The 20,838-nt window shown below is 45.3% G+C and overlaps 1 protein-coding gene across 2 annotated transcripts in view; it reads right to left on the bottom strand.

Annotated features, from left to right (window-relative positions):
• Positions 1-5,797: 5,797 nt before the first annotated feature.
• Positions 5,798-20,838, bottom strand: part of FRMD5 (FERM domain containing 5) — a 96,933-nt gene continuing 81,892 nt past the window's right edge. For both annotated transcript variants that reach the window (XM_073568996.1, XM_073568997.1), the window contains one exon: positions 5,798-13,587. In XM_073568996.1, the coding sequence (XP_073425097.1) occupies positions 13,040-13,587 (548 nt within the window). In that variant the 3' untranslated portion in view covers positions 5,798-13,039. The remainder of the gene's footprint in view (positions 13,588-20,838) is intronic.

The raw sequence follows: 20,838 nt of genomic DNA, 5'->3' as shown, positions 1-20,838 counted from the left end.
AGCTTAGGCCAGACTGGATGGCTTTCCCAGCTCAGAAAGAGGGCGGTCCCACCCCTATATGCACTGAATGCACAATGAAATGAATAAAAAACAAATCTGAACTGAGAAAAGTAAGTTAATGTGTATGCACAATGTAAGCGCATGTTAACACATGACCATTAACCAGAGAAAACAAAAAGCAAAAAACACAAATATCCTGAACTAAAAAGTAAAAAATATACTGCAAATAATGCATAAAGGTAATAATAATAATAAGGGTATTTAGTAAACATAATTTTTTTTTTTTTATTTATATCCCTAGGATAAAGATACCAAGTATGAAAGTATTAATGAGTTTGTACTTGGAAGTTATGAGAGCAGATATATTTAGTGCATATTTTTGCTGTTTTTTGTGCATTTTTCTTTTTTGGATATAATTTATGGATAGGCAGAATCCATGTATGCACATATTTTCCTGACTCCAAATTATAACTATTTTTTTTCCAATTGACATATTATTCTGGCCCTTTATTTATATCTCCTATCTTTTTTCTTCAAAATTAACAACTTACATACATGCACTCCGACATGTTGTGTTCTGAAAGAGCTAGATTTTCCAGCATAGCAATACTGGAAAGCCCCCACATCAATTAGAGCTCGTGGCTCTTAGGGTAAATGTATGACGTGTAGGGATATTGTTAGGAATATGCTGTCTGGAACCATTTTGTTTTACTATAGGTTGCCTTGTCTCATGAGGTATCCTCATGATTGATCTGGTAAAGGGTTAATGTTGTCATGTAACAGAAGCAGGTGATTGCCCTGATTAGCTGGCCTGGCTATCAGCTGTTAATTTGGATTGGTTGGAAAAAGTGTGGGAAGGTGCTCTATATACATCCCTCCCTCCCTCTGGAATTCTCAGTTGTCTGAGACGAAGCAACTGTCACTATGGACGCTTTGCTTGATGAATTTAGGAGACATGTGGAGGAGAGGGCAGCTTTGAATGGCTTCATTCCTGCTTGGGTACTGTAGGTCCCCCTGCTGCTGCCATCCCCGTGGATACCCTGATCAACTAGGTCCAGCTATGTGTGAGGTAGTGGAAGATGAGCCAACGTTGAGGGAACGGCCGAGTAGTAGCCGTGCACCACTGAAGAGGTGTTCGAAGGTGATTTACTCACCTGACTCATTCCCTGTCAGGAGGACCCATGGCATCGGGAAGCATGGAGGAAGGAGGATTACCGCTGACAGCCCAGAAGCAAGAAATCCAGCATCAGCGGGTGCTCCGGCGGAGGGGACCGTGGATAACGCCAGAAGGGACTGATCCAGGACCCATCTGTCGGCGGTGCCAACACCAACCCCTCACCGCAGCGACCGTGCCAGCGTACCAGGCTGACTGTATCAGCGGTCAGTGCTGCACCAGCCCAGGCCTGAGCTTCCCATGACTTATCCAGCGATGACAAGGGTCACAGAGAGCGTGTCCCCAGGGCCCGAGAAGATCACAGGAACACAACTTTCCTCTTTGCACTGGATCTGGTGAGATGTTTTTCATCTGATATGCTGGTCTCTAATGTATGAGATGAAAGGAGGGTTTTTGGGTTAGTGCAAAAATCTGTCAATCAGGCGCTGTCTGGTAGCTGTGGCTACCCTGTGCCCTAAGCTTCACCCTCCTACTGCAGTTGGGTCCTCTAGAATTTCTGAGATATTGTTGAAGGAAGCTATTGTTTGTAAAATGACACCTTTGGGATTTCACCTAGCTGCTGCGGTCTAAGAGAAGATCTGGCAGCAGGAGTATTTGGATATTTTCACTTTGTTCCCTAATTATAAGCTTGTGGCTTCAACTGACAAAGGATAATAGGCTTGAATCTGATGTGGACAGGAGAAAAACCTTCAAATCCTTCCACTGTTGGATACAAGCATTTTACATTTACGCTGCTGTTTTTGGGAGGAGCTGAGCCTTGGCTCCGGTTTATTTCAACATCGCGATATCATTTTAGAGGCGTTCTGTAACTTTCGGGGAACAACTTGGCTGGCCTATGATTAGGCCTTCCGGCCAAAAATAGCAGTTCATACTACTGCTTGTTGGGGAGTCAAAGACGTCGGGCTTTGGAATAACGTAATGCTTTCCCAACGTCACGTGACTCAGAGGTTGGCGTCGCAGCAACTTCATAAAAAAGGAATTTGCTGCTCATTTAATGACTCCTGGTTTAAGTGGCCGATCACTCGTCATTTTTGCCATGAGTGTTCCTACTGTAGCGGAACACACCCGGCTTCCAAATGGTTAAAAAAAAAAAGCCAATGAACAGTTGCCTGGTACCCGAGATGCTGTTGCAATATGTGTATGCATGATTTTTTTAACGGTTTTATTTTGAATGGGGTGAAAGGGAGGTGATTTAAACTTATATATTTTTTTTATATTTTTAACCTTTTTTTTTTTTTTACTTTTGGCATGCTTCAATAGAAGCTGCCATAACTCGATCGCATCTGCTACATAGAGGCAATGCTCAGATCGCCTCTATGTAGCAGAATGACCTTTGGTTGTTATGCCAACGCCCGGATGACCCCTGATCACGTGATGGGGGTCATCGGTGCACGTATTTCCGGCGCAGTGGCCGGAAGCACTTGTTAAATGCTGCTGTCAGTGTTTGACAGCGGCATTTAACTACTGTACTTAATAGGCGCGAGTGGATCGCGATTCTGCTCGCGCCTATTGCGGGCACATGTCAGCTGTTCAAAACAGCTGACATTTCCCGGCTTTGATGCGGGCTCACCGCCGGAGCCCACTGGCTGCTGACGTATTATCCCGTCATCGGCCAGTAAGTGGTTAATGACCGGGCCAATTTTTACAATTCTGACCACTGTCCCTTTATGAGGTAATAACTCTGGAACAGTTCCATGGATCCCGGTGATTCTGACATTGTTTTCTCATGACATATTTTATGATATTACTTGCGTATTTGCAAAAATTTTGCAGTTTTCCAAATTTGAATTTTCATGCCCTTAAATCACACAGATATGTCACACAAAATACTTAATAAGTAACATTTCCCACATATCTACTTTACATCAACACAATTTTGGAATCAAAATTTTTTTTCGTTAGGAAGTTATAAAGGTTAAAATTTAAACAGCGGTTTATTATTTTTACAACACCATTTTTTTTTTTTTTTTTTTTAGGGACCACATCATATTTGAAGCCACTTTGAGGGGTCTATATGATAGAAAATAGCCAAAAGTGACACCATTCTAAAAACTGCACCCCTCAAGGTGCTCAAAACCACATTCAAGAAGTTTATTAACCCTTCTGGTGCTTCACAGGAATTTTTGGAATGTTTAAAAAAAAATGCAAATTGCCTCTTCAGAAGGAAGAGGACTTGAACTCTATAGCGCCACCTGTTGGTAGTAGCGATCCTAGAAGTCACAATCAACCCTTTAACGAGTCTTGTAATATGACTTAGGATAAAAGCCAAATCAGAAACTCAATTTGCAGATATGGTGTTTTGGGCTATTGGCCCTCATCAATGCAAATGGCAGGGGAGAATGATGAGAGCCATGTTCAGCGCCGGGGAACCACGCTTATTGTAACGCTTCTTCCCTGGCGCCCGCCCTTGTGGTACTGATGCGGCACGGACACTGACATCTCCGGTACCGGAAATATCAGGACGTGTGAAAAAGGCATTATAGTGTGTTTTATGCTTGGTGCTGTCACACACTAAGATGCTTTTATTGCAAAAAATAGTTTTTGCATCACCATATTTTGGCCCAGAGTCATGTGAGGTTTTTTTTTTTTTGCGGGACGAGTTGACGTTTTTATTGGTACCATTTTCGGGCGCACAACATTTTTTGATCGCTTTTTATTCTGATTTTTGGGAGGCAGAATTAACAAAAAGCAGCAATTCGTGAATTTCTTTTGGAGGGGTGGTTTATACCGTTCCTCGTGTTGTAAAATTGATAAGGCAGTTTTATTCTTTGGGTTAGTACGATTACAGCAATACCTCATTTATATAATTTTTTAATGTTTTGGCGCTTTTATACGATAAAAACTTTTATATAGAAAATAATTATTTTTGCGTTGCTTTATTCTGAGAGCTATTACTTTTTTTATTTTTCCAGTGATGGATTTGTGTGGGGGTTTATTTTCTGGGGACAAGATAACTTTTCAGCGGTACCATGTTTATTTATATATCCATCTTTTTGTTCGGCGTTATGATGATTTTGCTTTGTTTTCTTTTTCTATGTTGTTCACTAAAAGAGGTTAACTAGTGGGAGCGTTTTATAGGTAGGTCGGGTACTTTTATTTAGATTTTATTTTCACTCATATTTATTTAGTGATAGCATAAATATTGATTTTAATTATTTTATTTTTATATATATTTTTACAATTATGTAAAAAAATAATTTTTACTTCATTCTGTCTTTTACACTTTGTCCCACTATGGGACAATCATTTTGTGCAGGCTGCTCGCTTCTATCACTATAGAAGCTGTCAGCACTGCACACTGACCTGAGAGACTTCCTGATCATCACTGCGCATTACCGGGAAGTTTCTCCGCTCTAGTAACCTGGATGTCGTCATGACGACATCTGCTCTCCATGGCAGCGATCGGGACCCTGCGTCATGCCGCGGGGTCTCTGATACAAAGTCGGAGGGGTTGTCAGTCTCTCGGCTTGTTCCCAGAATGCTGCGGTCATGTTTGATTGCAGCATTTTGGGGCTTAAAGTGCTGGGAGCTGTCTGTGACCGCTCCCGGCACTTAGTGCAGTGTGTCACCTGTGAGAATTAGCTGACACCTGGACGTGCTCCCCCCGTGAGCGCAGGGCACATGGACGGAATAGTACGTCTGTCAGAGAGGGGTTAATATGTAGCTGCCTCTTTTTCAAGGGACCAAACGTAATTGGACAATTGTCTCAAAAGCTCTGATGGGCTAAATAGGCTTTTTCCTCTTTAATCAAGCATCAATTAAGCAGGTAAAAGGTTGGAGCTGATTCCAGGTGTTGCATTTGCATTTGGAAGCGGTTGATATGTACTCACAACATGTGATCAAAGGAGCTCTCAATGGAAGAGACACAGACTATCATTGGGCTGAAAGGGAAAAATCTATCATAGAGAGAGCAGAAATGTTACGAGTGGCCAAATCAACAGTTTGTTACATTCTGGTGAGCTTGGGAACTCAAAAAGGTTTGGACGTCAATGGAAGACCATTTTCTTCTCATGCGGGTTGGCGTGAGAAAAAAATTGCAGGTCTGCGCTGTTCCATAGTAGAACATCGGTCTGAGTGCTATCCAAGAAAACATCAGATAGACTCATCCGATGTATATGCTCATGTGCATGAGCCAGAAAGATGGGAATTACCCTTTCGATCCAAACAGTCTTAACATATTGGTCTGCATGGTGTGTACAGTGCCCCTCACTTTGGCATCGGGGTGCCGCGCTGGTGACAGCGCATGAGGAGACACCTGTCAGGGTGCAGGCACAATCTCCATGGATCATGTCCTATTCTAAGAAGACAAGAACAGTACCTGACAGTATTGCACACATCCTGCTGTCTGTGATGACACCAAAGCAGGGTTACACTGCAGGATGAGCTGAACAGTTGCTTAAAATATCGGTAACTAAATGCTGCACGTCCCAGAAAATAATATAACGTGACCACCAACCTGTGATTTCTCTAGAGGCTGCGGAGCGCTGAATGCACAGCGGGAGCCTTGTAACAGCTGCTGAAATAGTGAGATTGTCGTCTTTGCGCAAAGGCAACTTGTCACCACATTATCTCTGCTGTCTGGTGATGCCCAACAGGGAGAACTAAAAAAGCACAGAGTCTGAGCAGTTTACAATGTTGTTTTTATTATTTAAAAATTCTGTCCACCACCAGGACTATTATGCGTGTCTCCACCGTACTATGCGGGAGGGCGCGGTGGAGAACATGACTTGGAATTGGCACAAGGAGGTCATTTTTCATCTACGAAGCCATAAGATTCACAGTTGCAGTATGTTTCCCCGGCAAATACATCATGCGGTCTGCCGTCTCATGCTCGACCACACTATAAGTGCGCAGAACAGGAAACAAGCAAATATGAGAAAAACACAGAACAACTTCTCTATGCCAAAATGACAGCCATGGGCAGTGCGCTGTATGGCAGCTTCTGAATATGCTTGATACAGTCACAAAGCAACCCAGCACCAGAATACAAATCAAATGTTTCTAGATCTTCTAGAAAGAAAACTGCATAGAAGTATTTCAACAGACCATGGATTTGACACTTCTACCACGACATGCCTATCCGTCAGCGTTGTATTGGCACAGATGAGCTACCTCAGTTTGCTGCATAGATACCAGCTATGCATGAAGAGAAAGACGATGAGCTGGAATGATAACTAAGCACGTGGAATATAAAATGGCTCCTCTTATCTGTGGCTTTATTTCCTAAGTCACTTAAAGGCTTCTTTCGAGTAACAGTAACCAAAAATGTGTTAGGGAACATACCCGGACTATAGTATCTGCCAATTAGAGCTAAACTACTAGACACGATAATAATCACCTGAAAGTGCCAGTGATGGACTAGATGGCTTGGTCTGGTTGTATCTTAGCCGCACACTAATGTCTGCAGTGCAAGAGCCAGAACCACAGGCCTCTACATGTATCTAATCTGGTTTATTAGAACTTCAGGGGTCTGCGTGCTGCAGCCTAATACGTATCCATATTATAGCCATGTGTAACCAGGCCTCATGCCGATGACTGTGCTGCAACTTACCAGATCTACAGAACTGTGAACCTTCTCATGGCGCCATGCTGCACTTCCATATGCCTCAGGTGTCAGAACGGCTCTTCTCTTGTAAGATTGACAATAACATTTGGCACGTTCTATCTGATGCTGTCCCCTATAACTACTGATTCTATGGGAGAATATCCAGGAATAAAGTTACACAAATCACCATACGTCCCCAAGTCCGGCTGTGTTTCATTATTTGAGCAGGGGCGGGTGCTGAGCGAAGCCATTTTAAAAGGTCCTTGTCTTCGTGACAGATTCCATTGACGGAACAATTCCACATCACAATGTACACAACACTCGACGTCACAATTTTATCAGACATTGGCACATTAATATGCAAACAATTCTTTACAATGATAAGACATGAGCACTTTGCCTGAACTCCTGACTTGTTTTGTCTAGTCCAAGCTTGGCCACTTCAGCGTGGATGGTAGAAGCCTTCACAGCTTTGCATGCACCTGCCTTCATTACTAAGCAAAGCATGCAGAGATGCCAGCTGCTGGAGGAAATGGCTCCGGATGGTGTCTAAAAGCGGCCATACACCTTCGCTGGATGTAGAGCAAAGCCACCGATTCTAGCAGGACCATTCTACTATGTTATGTATCGGAGCGTCCGAGCCCCAAGTGGCAGATATTGGGGAACAGTCTGTCGGGCATGTCTGATTTCTAGACACCCCATCTTTTGTTCTCATGGGAGATGAGCGGACAACTCTAGCCGCAGCTTATTCCACAGACTCGCTAATGCTCGGCCAAGCGTCCATGTAAATAGAGGAGGAGTAACTTTTGTCCGCCAGACATTGAAGGTGTGCTGCTACCTTTACATTATCAAATAGAGAAGAACAGCATCCCTTCCAGGTGATTAGACGTTTTCAAAAAACTTTATTCTGCCAAAATGCAACGTTTCGACCTTTGCAGGTCTTTGTCAAGCATGCTGATATTGGGCTACCTTTACATTATGTCTATCTTTAAACCTGTTCAGTACAAGTGTATGTACACTATTACCCCAGAGACATTATTGGGAGTCTTGTTCTCCAATGTGACCTAAAAGAAGAGCCCCAGTCATCAAATATGTTTCCACTGATAAGGACTTAATAAGTCGTCCGTGATATTGGGGCAATAATATCATAGAGTTAGCGGTGCTGGGCAGGGGCCTACACCCACCAGCTCTTGCCTGTACAGAATTGGGCACATATTTTCCCTTATACATATGTTTTCCTTCTGTGATGAACTGGAGATGAAGTTGCTCTGTGACTATAACTTAACTATAATTCTACTTTTTATTTTGACACACAGCACGCCAACAAAACAAATTCTAAAAAGCAATTAAAAAAGTAAAGATAATTTTGATAACAAAATAATACTATTTTCTTAAAATATAACCTTGAAACAGTCTCTGCGATACAAAAGTAAGGTACAATAATATGTTTGGAGGCAAATAGTTCCCCACATTTGCAGGGAATGGGAAGAAGGTCCATTAATGATGACACAGGCATTTAGCTACGAAGCACAACGTATAACAACTAGGATTATGGGGAGAAAACGACACCACACTCATTCTACTATGGACAGCTCCCAGGCTTGTGCGCCTGTTAAACAGCCACTCAATGGGTTAATAATGGGCACCTATACAGAGTAGTTCTTCCACTACGCCAGTATACATGACCACTGGGCTGAAAGAATGAAAACACTTCTATAGTCCATGGTGCCCTATATTTCAGCTTATATTGGAGCCCTCCTTCACATTTCTAGAGCCAGTGGAGGAAATAAGACACAAGGCTAGGACAGACGGCATATACCGCAATCTTCTGATATGAAGTAATCCCTCCACAGGTGCATATGTCTGCTTCACTGCCAATATAGAAAAAAATAAACCATACTGCAAAATCCCAACTAGCAGCTCTGTCCCTTCCCATATAAGTAACCCATATAGAAGCTCAATGATATTCAGAACAGTTCAATATGGAGAGTTTTTAACGTCTAATATCCTAAAACTGGGTAACAGCTGTTCTCTCCCACACAGACAAAGCTTCAGCTACTACATAGACCTCCGGATATAAAACTCTCACCTAATGCATAGACATGAAATAGAGCTCTCGCCTTCCTCATACACCGACGTCAGGATCTAGAGCTCTCGCCTCCTCGTAATACACAATCATCTGGACATGGAGCTCTCGCTTCCTCCTAATACACAGACATCGGTACATAGAGCGCTCGCCTTCTCCTAATATACAGACATCGAGACATAGAGCTTTCATCTCCTAATACACAGACATCGGGACATAGAGCTTTCGCCTCCTAATACACAGACATCTGGACATGGAGCTCTCGAATCCCTAATACACAGACAGAGCTCTCACCTAATACAGACATCAGGACATAGAGCTCTCCTCTCCTCATAATACACAGACATCGGGACATAGAGCTCTCGCCTCCTCCTAATACACACACATCGGGACATAGAGCTCTCTCCTCCTAATACACAGACATCAGGACAAAGAGCTATCGCTTCCTCTTAATACACAGACATCTGGACATGGAGCTCTCTCCTCCTCCTAATACACAGACATCTGGATATGGAGCTCTCGCATCCTAATACACAGACATCAGGATATGGAGCTCTCTCCTCCTCCTAATACACAGACATCTGGATATGGAGCTCTCGCCTCCTCTTAATACACAGACATCTGGATATGGAGCTCTCGCCTCCTCTTAATACACAGACATCTGGATATGGAGCTCTCTCCTCCTCTTAATACACAGACATCTGGATATGGAGCTCTCTCCTCCTCTTAATACACAGACATCTGGATATGGAGCTCTCTCCTCCTAATACACAGACATCTGGACATGGAGCTCTCGCCTCCTCCTAAGGCTGTGTGCACACGCTGCGGATTAGGTGCGGATTCATCAGCGCGGATTTTGTAAAATCCACAGGTCAAAATACCTGCGGTTTTACCTGCGGATTGCTCTGCGGTTTTTCATCTCCTCAATGGAGGAGATGGCAAACCGCAGCAGAATCCGCAGAAAGAATTGACATGTCATTTCTTTCTGCTGATTGAAAACCGCAGATAACCCGCGCGGAAAATTCCGCACCATCTGCATTGCGGTTTTTGATTCCCATAGGGAATCATGGTACTGTACACCGCAGCAAAAACTGCTGCGGGTCCGCTGCGGCCAAAACCGCTGTGGAACCGCAGCAAAATCCGCAGTGTGTGCACACAGCCTAATACACAGACATCTGGACATGGAGCTCTCTCCTCCTAATACACAGACATCAGGACATGGAGCTCTCGCCTCCTCCTAATACACAGACATTTGGACATGGAGCTCTCTCCTCCTAATACACAGACATCAGGACATGGAGCTCTCCCCTCCTCCTAATACACAGACATAGAGCTCTCACCTAATACACAGACATCGGGACATAGAGCTTTACTTCCAGACATGAAGGCAGAGATCAATCTCATTATCTGCAGATGTCACAGAATTCTCACTTCCTAATTCCTAGCTATGATGACGCAGATCTCTTACCATCTGCTAATACCCAGTAACACAATCCCTTTGTAGGACTCGGCGTATCCTCTGCCTGGACTCTCTGCTCTGATTTGTGATGTCCTATAGATCAGGACTATGGGGCCACTGTGCCGCTGCAGTCCCTGCGGTATGACTTACGAAATAGAGGGGGCGGTATTCCTTCTAGGATTCTGGGTGATAGCGATATGTGACTTTTTTTTTTTTTTTTTTTTCAATTACAAAGCCATCTGGGCAAGCCAGGATAGTGTGTAATCGCCAGGACAATGAGGCTGCCTGTCATAGTCCTATCAATGCCGATGATCGTAGCCACACACCACTCAGCCTATGATGGCGGCTCTGCTCTACCGGTCTGGATATGTCAGATTAATGTGGTGGAGATGGATCCCATCTCATGTAGTGGGATAGCGCCCAATAACACTGGGGCAGTGGTGAGCCTTATATCCTAATATAAAAGCTTCACACACAATTTTTTTTTCTTCTATGGGAAATCCACATTGCTGTTTCTTATGGGGAGTTTTATGAGCTCGTTTTTTTATCTTAAATGGTTAATGATTTTTTTTCCTAGTGAAAAGCAATGTGCTTTTATGTCAGTTCTTTAAATAAAATCCCTAAGGAAACTTCTCCAAATTAGGCACAGTCTAAGCAAAACGCTGAAAAAACATCTTCAAAAACTCTTCCTCCAACATCTCCTACCACAAAGGATCACATCCTGAACAACCAGTTTTCGATTGAAAAACAATTTTTGAAAAACTCCACACTGCAGGCTCATGTTCTATCCACACCAACTGCAGGGAAAAATGGCCGTGACCGAGTGTTTCTAAGCCCCATTCACACCTGGCCAATTACAATTTGCAGCGTGCATCGTCTGTGACCAATTTCATATCACAGGAGATTTTGCCCACTGTATTAAATTTGGTGGAATCTGGGGCAAAGCCTACCTGGCTACATGGATATGTGTTTTTATTATTGAGGGATCCTGTGATGGATTCTTTTAGCACAGATCACATTGCTTTATAAACGGATGCTCGGGATATACTCCAGTCATGGTCATATTCTGGGTTTAGCTGCAATTTTCGTTTAAACTGGGGCAAAATGATTTTGTTAAAATCACTGGAAAAAAAAACAATTCAACAGGACCATGATGGGTGAGTAAACCGTAGGAGAAATCGGACACGTGTTACAGCAAAACCTAAGTTTAAACATGGCTTTCAATCATTGTAGAGCAATCTAGGATGAAAAAAGTGATTTCCTGGGTTTAATTCTAATATAACAAAGGGTTTCTTACAGAAAAGGTATTATCAACTATAATGTTACCTATTTTATAGAACTCAATTCATAATAATTTAGGTCTGATTTTGGGTGCAGTTCCCACAACTAACCTCCAGATGTCACTATTAAAACAAATCTAAGAAGCCTGATCCCAGCAGGAACCTTCCCTGTGCGGAAGGTGATTGAAACAGTGACAGCTGCATGCTATTTAATGGCCATTTATTGGACCCTCGATTTAAACAATGCTGACGAAGCTCTGCAGCTCATGATCATGTAAGACATGGTGTAAAGTGCTGTGACCCAGCACTAACCAGGCACCTGCTCTTACCTACACTAGACAGTGCCAGTTCTGCAGATTTAGTTAGTTTTATCCTATCATTAGTTGTACCTGGGTCAGTACAATGCAGGTAGGTACTGTGTGAGGCGGGATCAAGGCTAAGGGGAAATACCGTAATTCACAGAAAACCATAGCAAACCAGTGCTTGACAGGTGCATCTGTTGGGGGTAGCTGCTGGACGCTGTAGGTTTTCCCTGTGCCCATCAGCCGTGATAATGTCATGTAGCCAGACTAATCCTAAATAACCTATACTGCTGGACTGGCCTTACGTAGGGTCCTACTTGTACCTATGGGGCTGATACATTAATATTGTCACCGCAGGAAACTAGATAAAGAGGAGCAATTTGATTCAGACTGCACCGGTCCGGCATTAGGTGGCAGCTGGACTTTACTCCTGCGAGCAGTGTGGTTGACGTGGCATCCAGGGCACCTCTGGCGCTTACAAGACCCAGCTTCATCCTGATGTTGCCTCACACAACCTCATGATGCACGTCACGCTGTAGGAGGTGCCCACGATGTTGGGCACAGAAGTGAAGACCGGGTGTCACAGAGGACCAGACCGTGGAACCGGGCAGCATGAATGGAGATGCTCATCTTTAAAAATAGACGAGACAAGCAAAAACTGGACCCAATGTATCACCATGACGTATCACGTGTGATACATGTGGCTCATCTTGAAGATATTAGACGGATTTGGGCCCTTTGTTAATCTCCCCCCAATGTTCCTACTCTTGACCATTTATCTTTACAGTAACCGCTTGGGTCACGCTGGAAATTGTAATTCTGGAGTAAGGTATTGCCAGCCTGCAGCACATCTGCTATCAAGTGTCCATTCCTGGCGGCTGCATGTGGCTCTTAGAAACCCTAATCTGTTATCGAGTAGAGGAAATTTAATCCTGCCTGACCCATATATAGGGTCCATGGGTGTGAGATTACACAGCTGAAAGTGGCTACAGAAGCCCCATGCAAATGTCTTGGGATACCCTCCACCTCTCTCATTGTCATCCATCCATTCACACTGGACAACCCTAAGCAAAGGTTTATTCTGACAACCTTTGTATTATGAAGGGTCTGTGAGACAAGACAGGGGTGAGAAGGGGAGGGCACTGGAAGACATCACTCCACAGTCAATGAGGGCCACTGCACGTACTGTAACATCAGGAGTCAATAAGGCGGATGAGAGGATGTAGTTTGCATGATACCCATCGGCGCAGAGGACAGAAGTATTGATAATGAAACTGCTGGAATTCAGGGGTCAACCTGATGTCCCTCAAAAATGCTAATTCCAGGTCAGACTCTGCCAATATAACCAGCAACAACAGTAATGCCAACAGAAGACACAGAGTGACTGCAAGCAGCCGCAGAACACTTTGTAGAAACTTATTTGCCTGTTCCGGTTCAGGTTCCCTTTGACTTGCTCGCTCTGGACCGGGCAGAGCTGGCGGGGGTATCTCCAGGTCAGGAATGCTGGTAGCAGCCGGATCACTCTCCTCATCCTGGGTTGTACAGGTTGTACCATTCACCTGCTGCCCAATCGATAACTCCAGGTTAGAATCCGACACGGGAGTAGGAAGGATGCTGGAACATGGAGTGTATGCCTCATCACTGATCACCGTCTCCCGGGAGGAGCAAGGAGATAAAGCATCAAGGTTGTCAGAAGAGCAAACCGGAGTAGAGTGGGTACTGTCACGCAGAGACTCCAGACCTGGGGGGACAGTGACACTTAGAGAAAGAAAGTAATGTAGACACGCACAACAGATCACACAAGCACGAGCACAATAAAGGATCGGCATACAGCTATGCTCCATACTGAGATATTTACCTTTTATTCCAGTTTCCCTCACATTTGCAGCTGGTGCACATGGTGCAGGGAGTCCTCCTGCTTCCTCTGACATTCCCATTTCTCTCGATGGTGCAGGTGGTGTAGTAAACACAGGGATCGCTGCAGTAAGAGCTGGGAAGAGAGGCAATGCCCCCAATGCTCTACCCAAAAGCCTAGGCCCCAGACTCAGCACCCGAATCTTCACATCGCGGTAACAGTGATTGATCATACGCAGGTGAACGTTCACTTTGGTTTTGATACGGATGAGACACTTCACCATGATGAATGAAGGACAGCCCTTATTTCTAGTCACACTTTCTGTTTAGCACTTTCACCTATGTTCCTACCTACACGTCTCGCCCTGATCACCCGCACGTCTCGCCCTGATCACCCGCACGTCTCGCCCTGATCACCCGCACGTCTCACCCTGATCACCCGCACTTGCCTGCCACTCTCTCTAGACACTTTCTATAACCTTCTACTTCTCTTCCCCCGGGCATCTGGCTCTCCTCATCTCCGCACTGTGTCTCCCCACCTCCCCTCTCCCTATGCTCTGACATACAAGGTGAAGCTTCTGGCTCCTGGACGCTATTTTGGGAACCAGTATATTTACTACTGAGCAGAATCGGTAGAACTCTTACCCCAGCTGTCATTTACCACTCCCCCCATGGTGGGCAGCTCCTTACAGACACTGTCCCACTTCCCAGACTCCTGTCCTCATGTAGTGGATTTCTATGTGAGTTTAACCCTTCAGTACTCACAGGGTTCCCAAACTGCAGTGTGTGAACATTAGCAAGCTGCTGTTCCTATGATGCTGATGGATATGTCTGTACACCGACCTGGAAACTCACCAAGCATAATACGGGAATGATGGCTGCAAACAGGACACCCTCATACATAGCAACCAATGCTCCACTGAGTAGTAATGTGGAATATACTGACGAAATAGCGCCACGTCCATAGACATTCATGCAGGGCCGGTTTTAGGCAAAGTGGGGCCCTAGGCAAAAGTTTAAAATGGGGCCCCAAATGCTAACGTATTGCACATCACACAGAAGAATTTTGTTTGTAGTTACATGCGCTGAGTTCAGGACGCTAAATGAGTGTGATCGACGATATTGAAGTCGTTCAACACTTGTTTCCCGGCCTCTTTACACCAACTGAGAAAGAATGATGGGGACAGAACAATCACTAATGGATCAGTCTGTCCCCATATAGTATCATGTTATCAGCAGCATATCTGCAGTTTACACTGGCGATGTGCTGCTGAGAACAATGATTTTTGTTCCGCCATAAACAATCCAATCACTCGATGAATAGGAAGCATTTTGCTTGTTTAATATAATACACCCCATAGTCCTCCATATATTATAATGTGCATCACAGTCCTCCATATTGTAAAATGCACACCCCATATTCCTCCATATAATATGCCCCATAGTCCTCCTTATAGTATTTTACACTCCCCATAGTCCTCCATATAGTATTATACACTCCCCATAGTCCTCCATATAGTATAATACACTCCCCATAGTACTCCATATAGTATAATACACTCCCTATAGTCCTCCATATAGTATAATACACTCCCTATAGTCCTCCAAATATTAAAATACACTCTTATTATACACATCCCATAGTCCTCCATATAGTATAAAACGCTTCCCATAGTCCTTCATATAGTATAATATAATCCCTATAGTCCTCCAAATATTAAAATACACTCTTATTATACACTTCCCATAGTCCTCCATATAGTATAATACACTCCTCAGTCCTCCATATAGTGTGTACTACACTCCTCATAGCCCTCCATATTAAAATATTCTCAGTCCTCCATATAGTATAATACACTACATAGTCCTCCATATAGTATAATACACTTCTCATAGTCCTCCATATATTAAAATACACTGCTCAGTCCTCCATATAGGAACACAGAGAAACACAGTACAACAAACGTGAAAAAATACTCTGCTGTAAAAAAAAAATTTTCATTCAGTCCTCCATATAGTATAATACACTCCTCATAATGCTCCATATAGTATAATGCACTGCCATACTCATCCATTTAGTACAATTCAATTCCCATAGTATAATGCACCCCATAGTTCTTCATATAGTATAATGTATTCTCCATAGTTGTCGATCCAGTATAATGCAGCCACCCCACAGAATATAATGTAGCCCCCTCAGAGTATAATGCCGCCCCGCCATACAATATAATGTAACCCCCATAGAATATAATGCAGCTCCCCCATAAAATATATGGTAGCCCCTTCATAGAGTATAATGCAGCCCCCCCCATATAATATATTACAGCCGCCCATAAAATATAATACAGCCCCCCAACTGAATATAATACAGCCTCCCCCATAGAATATAATACAGCCCCCATAGAATATAATACAGCCCCCCATAGTATATAATACAGCACCCCATAGAATGTAATGTAGCCCCCCCAGTCCCCATAGAATATAATGTAGCCACCCCTCAGTTCCAATAGAATATAATGTATCCATCCCCCCAGTCCCCATAGAATATAATGTAGCCACCCCCCCCCCCCTCGAGAATGGCCCCACAGTCCAGGACTCACTGACATTAAAAAAAAAAAAATCCTCACCTCCCCTCGTGCCCCACGCTGCTCCAGGCTCGGCTCCGGCCTCAGCAGCTGCACTGCTCGGCACACAGTGGGTACGCGATGAAGTGACGTCATCGCGCACCTGCAGTGTCAGAGGGGAATGATGGGAGAGGGAGCGTCATTTGACGCTCTCTCCTCAATCATTGCATTGAACTGTACCGGCGCATAACGGCCACTGGCTGGGGGATCGGGGGCCCTAGGCAGCTGCCTGGTCTGCCTGCCGCCAACGCCGGCCCTGCATTCATGCAAGGGTTAATAGAAAATCAAATCACTAAAAAAAGGACTCACTAGGTGCACAACGTGCATTATGAGTGACAGATGCGCTTTTTGCAGTGTAGCTTCCCCTGCTCCCCCCGTGATGGAAGGAGGATGGGCGCAGGTGATAGTATGGATGTGCCCCATTCACCATGTGAATTGCATTTTATTATGCAGTGGTATGGTATGTGCACATGGCATCTTAAAGACGCTGAGGTTTTCCGAGATGATGACGCTTCAGGAAAAAGCCGGCAGTCGAAGGCAGTTTCTATGTCGTTTTTGCAGCTGTATTTTTCTGTAATGTAAAGTATAACTAGAAGGCGACTGAAGGATGAGAACTGCGACTTTTATCTGCTTCACAGTTTCCAAACCCTCAAGCGATTAGAAGACGTAACAAAAGACTGAACACGTGCACAGTAATGTCGCTTTAACATTGCAAAGCATTATTTTCTTTTTTGTGGTGATTTTGTGGCAGGTTCCAAGCAGAATCAGTCTGAAAAAGACGTTGTGTGTGCAAACCCGTAGGGAAAATCAAAATCGCAAAAAAGAAAGCAGCGGGGCATAGAACCGGTAAGTGGCATTATCGGGGCAGAGAACGGGTAAGTGGCATTATCGGGGCAGAGAACGGGTAAGTGGCATTATCGGAACAGAGAACGGGTAAGTGGCATTATCGGAACAGAGGGGCAGAGAACGGGTATGTGGCATTATCGGAGCAGAGAACGGGTAAGTGGCATTATCGGAACAGAGGGGCAGAGAACGGGTATGTGGCATTATCGGGGCAGAGAATGGGTAAGTGGCATTATCGGAGCAGAGAATGGGTAAGTGGCATTATCGGAGCAGAGAACGGGTAAGTGGCATTATCGGAGCAGAGAACGGGTAAGTGGCATTATCGGAACAGAGGGGCAGAGAACGGGTAAGTGGCATTATCGGGGCAGAGAACGGGTAAGTGGCATTATCGGAGCAGAGAACGGGTAAGTGGCATTATCGGAGCAGAGGGGCAGAGAACAGGTAAGTGGTGGCATTATCGGAGCAGAGAACGGGTAAGTGGCATTATCGGAGCAGAGAACGGGTAAGTGGCATTATCGGAGCAGAGAACGGGTAAGTGGCATTATCGGAGCAGAGAACGGGTAAGTGGCATTATCGGAGCAGAGAACGGGTAAGTGGCATTATCGGAGCATAAGGGCAGAGAATGGGTAAGTGGCATTTTCAGAGGAGAGGGGCAGAGAACGGGTAAGTGGCATTATCGGAGCAGAGAACGGGTAAGTGGCATTATCGGAGCATAAGGGCAGAGAATGGGTAAGTGGCATTATCGGAGCAGAGAACTGGTAAGTGGCATTATCAGAGCAGAGAACTGGTAAGTGGCATTATCGGAGCAGAGGGGCAGAGAACTGGTAAGTGGCATTATCGGAGCAGAAGGGTAGATATCGGGTAAGTGGCATTATCGGAGCAGAGGGGCAGAGAACGGGTAAGTGGCATTATCGGAGCAGAGAACGGGTAAATGGCATTATCGGAGCAGAGGGGCAGAGAACAGGTAAGTGGCATTATCGGGGCAGAGAACGGGTAAGTGGCATTATCGGAGCAGAGAACGGGTAAGTGGCATTATCGGAGCAGAGGGGCAGAGAACGGGTAAGTGGCATTATCGGAGCAGAGGGGCAGAGAACGGGTAAGTGGCATTATCGGAGCAGAGAAGGGGTAAGTGGCATTATCGGAACATAAGGGCAGAGAATAGGTAAGTGGCATTATCGGAGCATAAGGGCAGAGAATGGGTAAGTGGCATTATCGGAGGAGAGGGGCAGAGAACGGGTAAGTGGCATTATCGGAGCAGAGAACGGGTAAGTGGCATTATCGGAGCAGAGAACTGGTAAGTGGCATTATCGGAGCAAAGAACTGGTAAGTGGCATTATCAGAGCAGAGGGGCAGAGAACTGGTAAGTGGCATTATCGGAGCAGAGAACGGGTAAGTGGCATTATCGGAGCAGAGAACGGGTAAGTGGCATTATCGGAGCAGAGAACGGGTAAGTGGCATTATCGGAGCAGAGAATGGGTAAGTGGCATTATCAGAGCAGAGGGGCAGAGAACTGGTAAGTGGCATTATCGGAGCAGAGAACGGGTAAATGGCATTATCGGAGCAGAGAACGGGTAAGTGGCATTATCGGAGCAGAGAATGGGTAAGTGGCATTATCGGAGCAGAGGGGCAGAGAACGGGTAAGTGGCATTATCGGGGCAGAGAACGGGTAAGTGGCATTATCGGGGCAGAGGGGCAGAGAACTGGTAAGTGGCATTATTGGAGCAGAGAACGGGTAAGTGGCATTATCGGAGCAGAGGGGCAGAGAACAGGTAAGTGGCATTATCGGAGCAGAGAACGGGTAAGTAGCATTATCGGAGCAGAGAACGGGTAAATGGCATTATCGGAGCAGAGGGCAGAGAACAGGTAAGTGGCATTATCGGGGCAGAGAACGGGTAAGTGGCATTATCGGAGCAGAGAACGGGTAAGTGGCATTATCGGAGCAGAGGGGCAGAGAACAGGTAAGTGGCATTATCGGAGCAGAGAACGGGTAAGTGGCATTATCGGAGCAGAGAACGGGTAAGTGGCATTATCGGAGCAGAGAACGGGTAAGTGGCATTATCGGAGCAGAGAACGGGTAAGTGGCATTATCGGAGCATAAGGGCAGAGAATGGGTAAGTGGCATTATCGGAGCAGAGAATGGGTAAGTGGCATTATCGGAGCAGAGAACTGGTAAGTGGCATTATCGGAGCAGAGAACTGGTAAGTGGCATTATCGGAGCAGAGAACTGGTAAGTGGCATTATCGGAGCAGAGAACTGGTAAGTGGCATTATCGGAGCAGAGGGGCAGAGAACTGGTAAGTGGCATTATCGGAGCAGAGAACGGGTAAGTGGCATTATCGGAACAGAGGGGCAGAGAACGGGTAAGTGGCATTATCGGAGCAGAGATCGGGTAAGTGGCATTATCGGAGCAGAGAACGGGTAAATGGCATTATCGGAGTAGAGAACGGGTAAGTGGCATTATCGGAGCAGAGGGGCAGAGAACGGGTAAGTGGCATTATCGGAGCAGAGAACGGGTAAGTGGCATTATCGGAACATAAGGGCAGAGAATGGGTAAGTGGCATTATCGGAGCATAAGGGCAGAGAATGGGTAAGTGGCATTATCGGAGGAGAGGGGCAGAGAACGGGTAAGTGGCATTATCGGAGCAGAGAACTGGTAAGTGGCATTATCGGAGCAGAGAACTGGTAAGTGGCATTATCAGAGCAGAGGGGCAGAGAACTGGTAAGTGGCATTATCGGAGCAGAGAACGGGTAAGTGGCATTATCGGAGCAGAGAACGGGTAAGTGGCATTATCGGAGCAGAGAATGGGTAAGTGGCATTATCGGAGCAGAGAATGGGTAAGTGGCATTATCGGAGCAGAGAACTGGTAAGTGGCATTATCGGAGCAGAGGGGCAGAGAACTGGTAAGTGGCATTATCGGAGCAGAAGGGTAGATATCGGGTAAGTGGCATTATCGGTGCAGAGGGGCAGAGAACGGGTAAGTGGCATTATCGGAGCAGAGAATGGGTAAGTGGCATTATCGGAGCAGAGAACGGGTAAGTGGCATTATCGGAGCAGAGAACGGGTAAGTGGCATTATCGGAGCAGAGAATGGGTAAGTGGCATTATCGGAGCAGAGGGGCAGAGAACTGGTAAGTGGCATTATCGGAGCAGAAGGGTAGATATCGGGTAAGTGGCATTATCGGAGCAGAGGGGCAGAGAACGGGTAAGTGGCATTATCGGAGCATAAGGGCAGAGAACAGGTAAGTGGCATTATCGGAGGAGAGGGGCAGAGAATGGGTAAGTGGCATTATCGGAGCAGAAGGGCAGAGAATGGGTAAGTGGCATTATCGAAGCACAGGGGCACAGAACCGGTAAGTGACATTAATAGCTGTCTACAAATATCTAAAGGGCTGTCACATTGTAGAAGGATCAACTTTATTCTCATTTGCACAAGGAAAGACTAGAAGCAATGGGATGAAACTGAATGGGAGGAGACACAGATTAGATATTAGAAAAAACTTTTTGACAGTTAGAGTGATCAATGAGTGGAACAGGCTGCCACGAGAAGTGGTGAGTTCTCCTTCAATGGAAGTCTTCAAACAGAGGCTGGACAGACATCTGACTGGGATGATTTAGCGAATCCTGCTTTGAGCAGGGGTTGGACCAGATGGCCCAGGAGGTCCCTTCCAACTC

The sequence above is a fragment of the Dendrobates tinctorius genome, unplaced genomic scaffold (genome assembly GCF_039654945.1).
Source record: "Dendrobates tinctorius isolate UK_male_01 unplaced genomic scaffold, ASM3965494v1 ptg000022l, whole genome shotgun sequence".
NCBI classification, from domain to species: Eukaryota; Metazoa; Chordata; class Amphibia; order Anura; family Dendrobatidae; genus Dendrobates; species Dendrobates tinctorius.
Note: the sequence above shows the minus strand (reverse complement) of the source record. Positions and strands in the feature narration are given on the sequence as shown.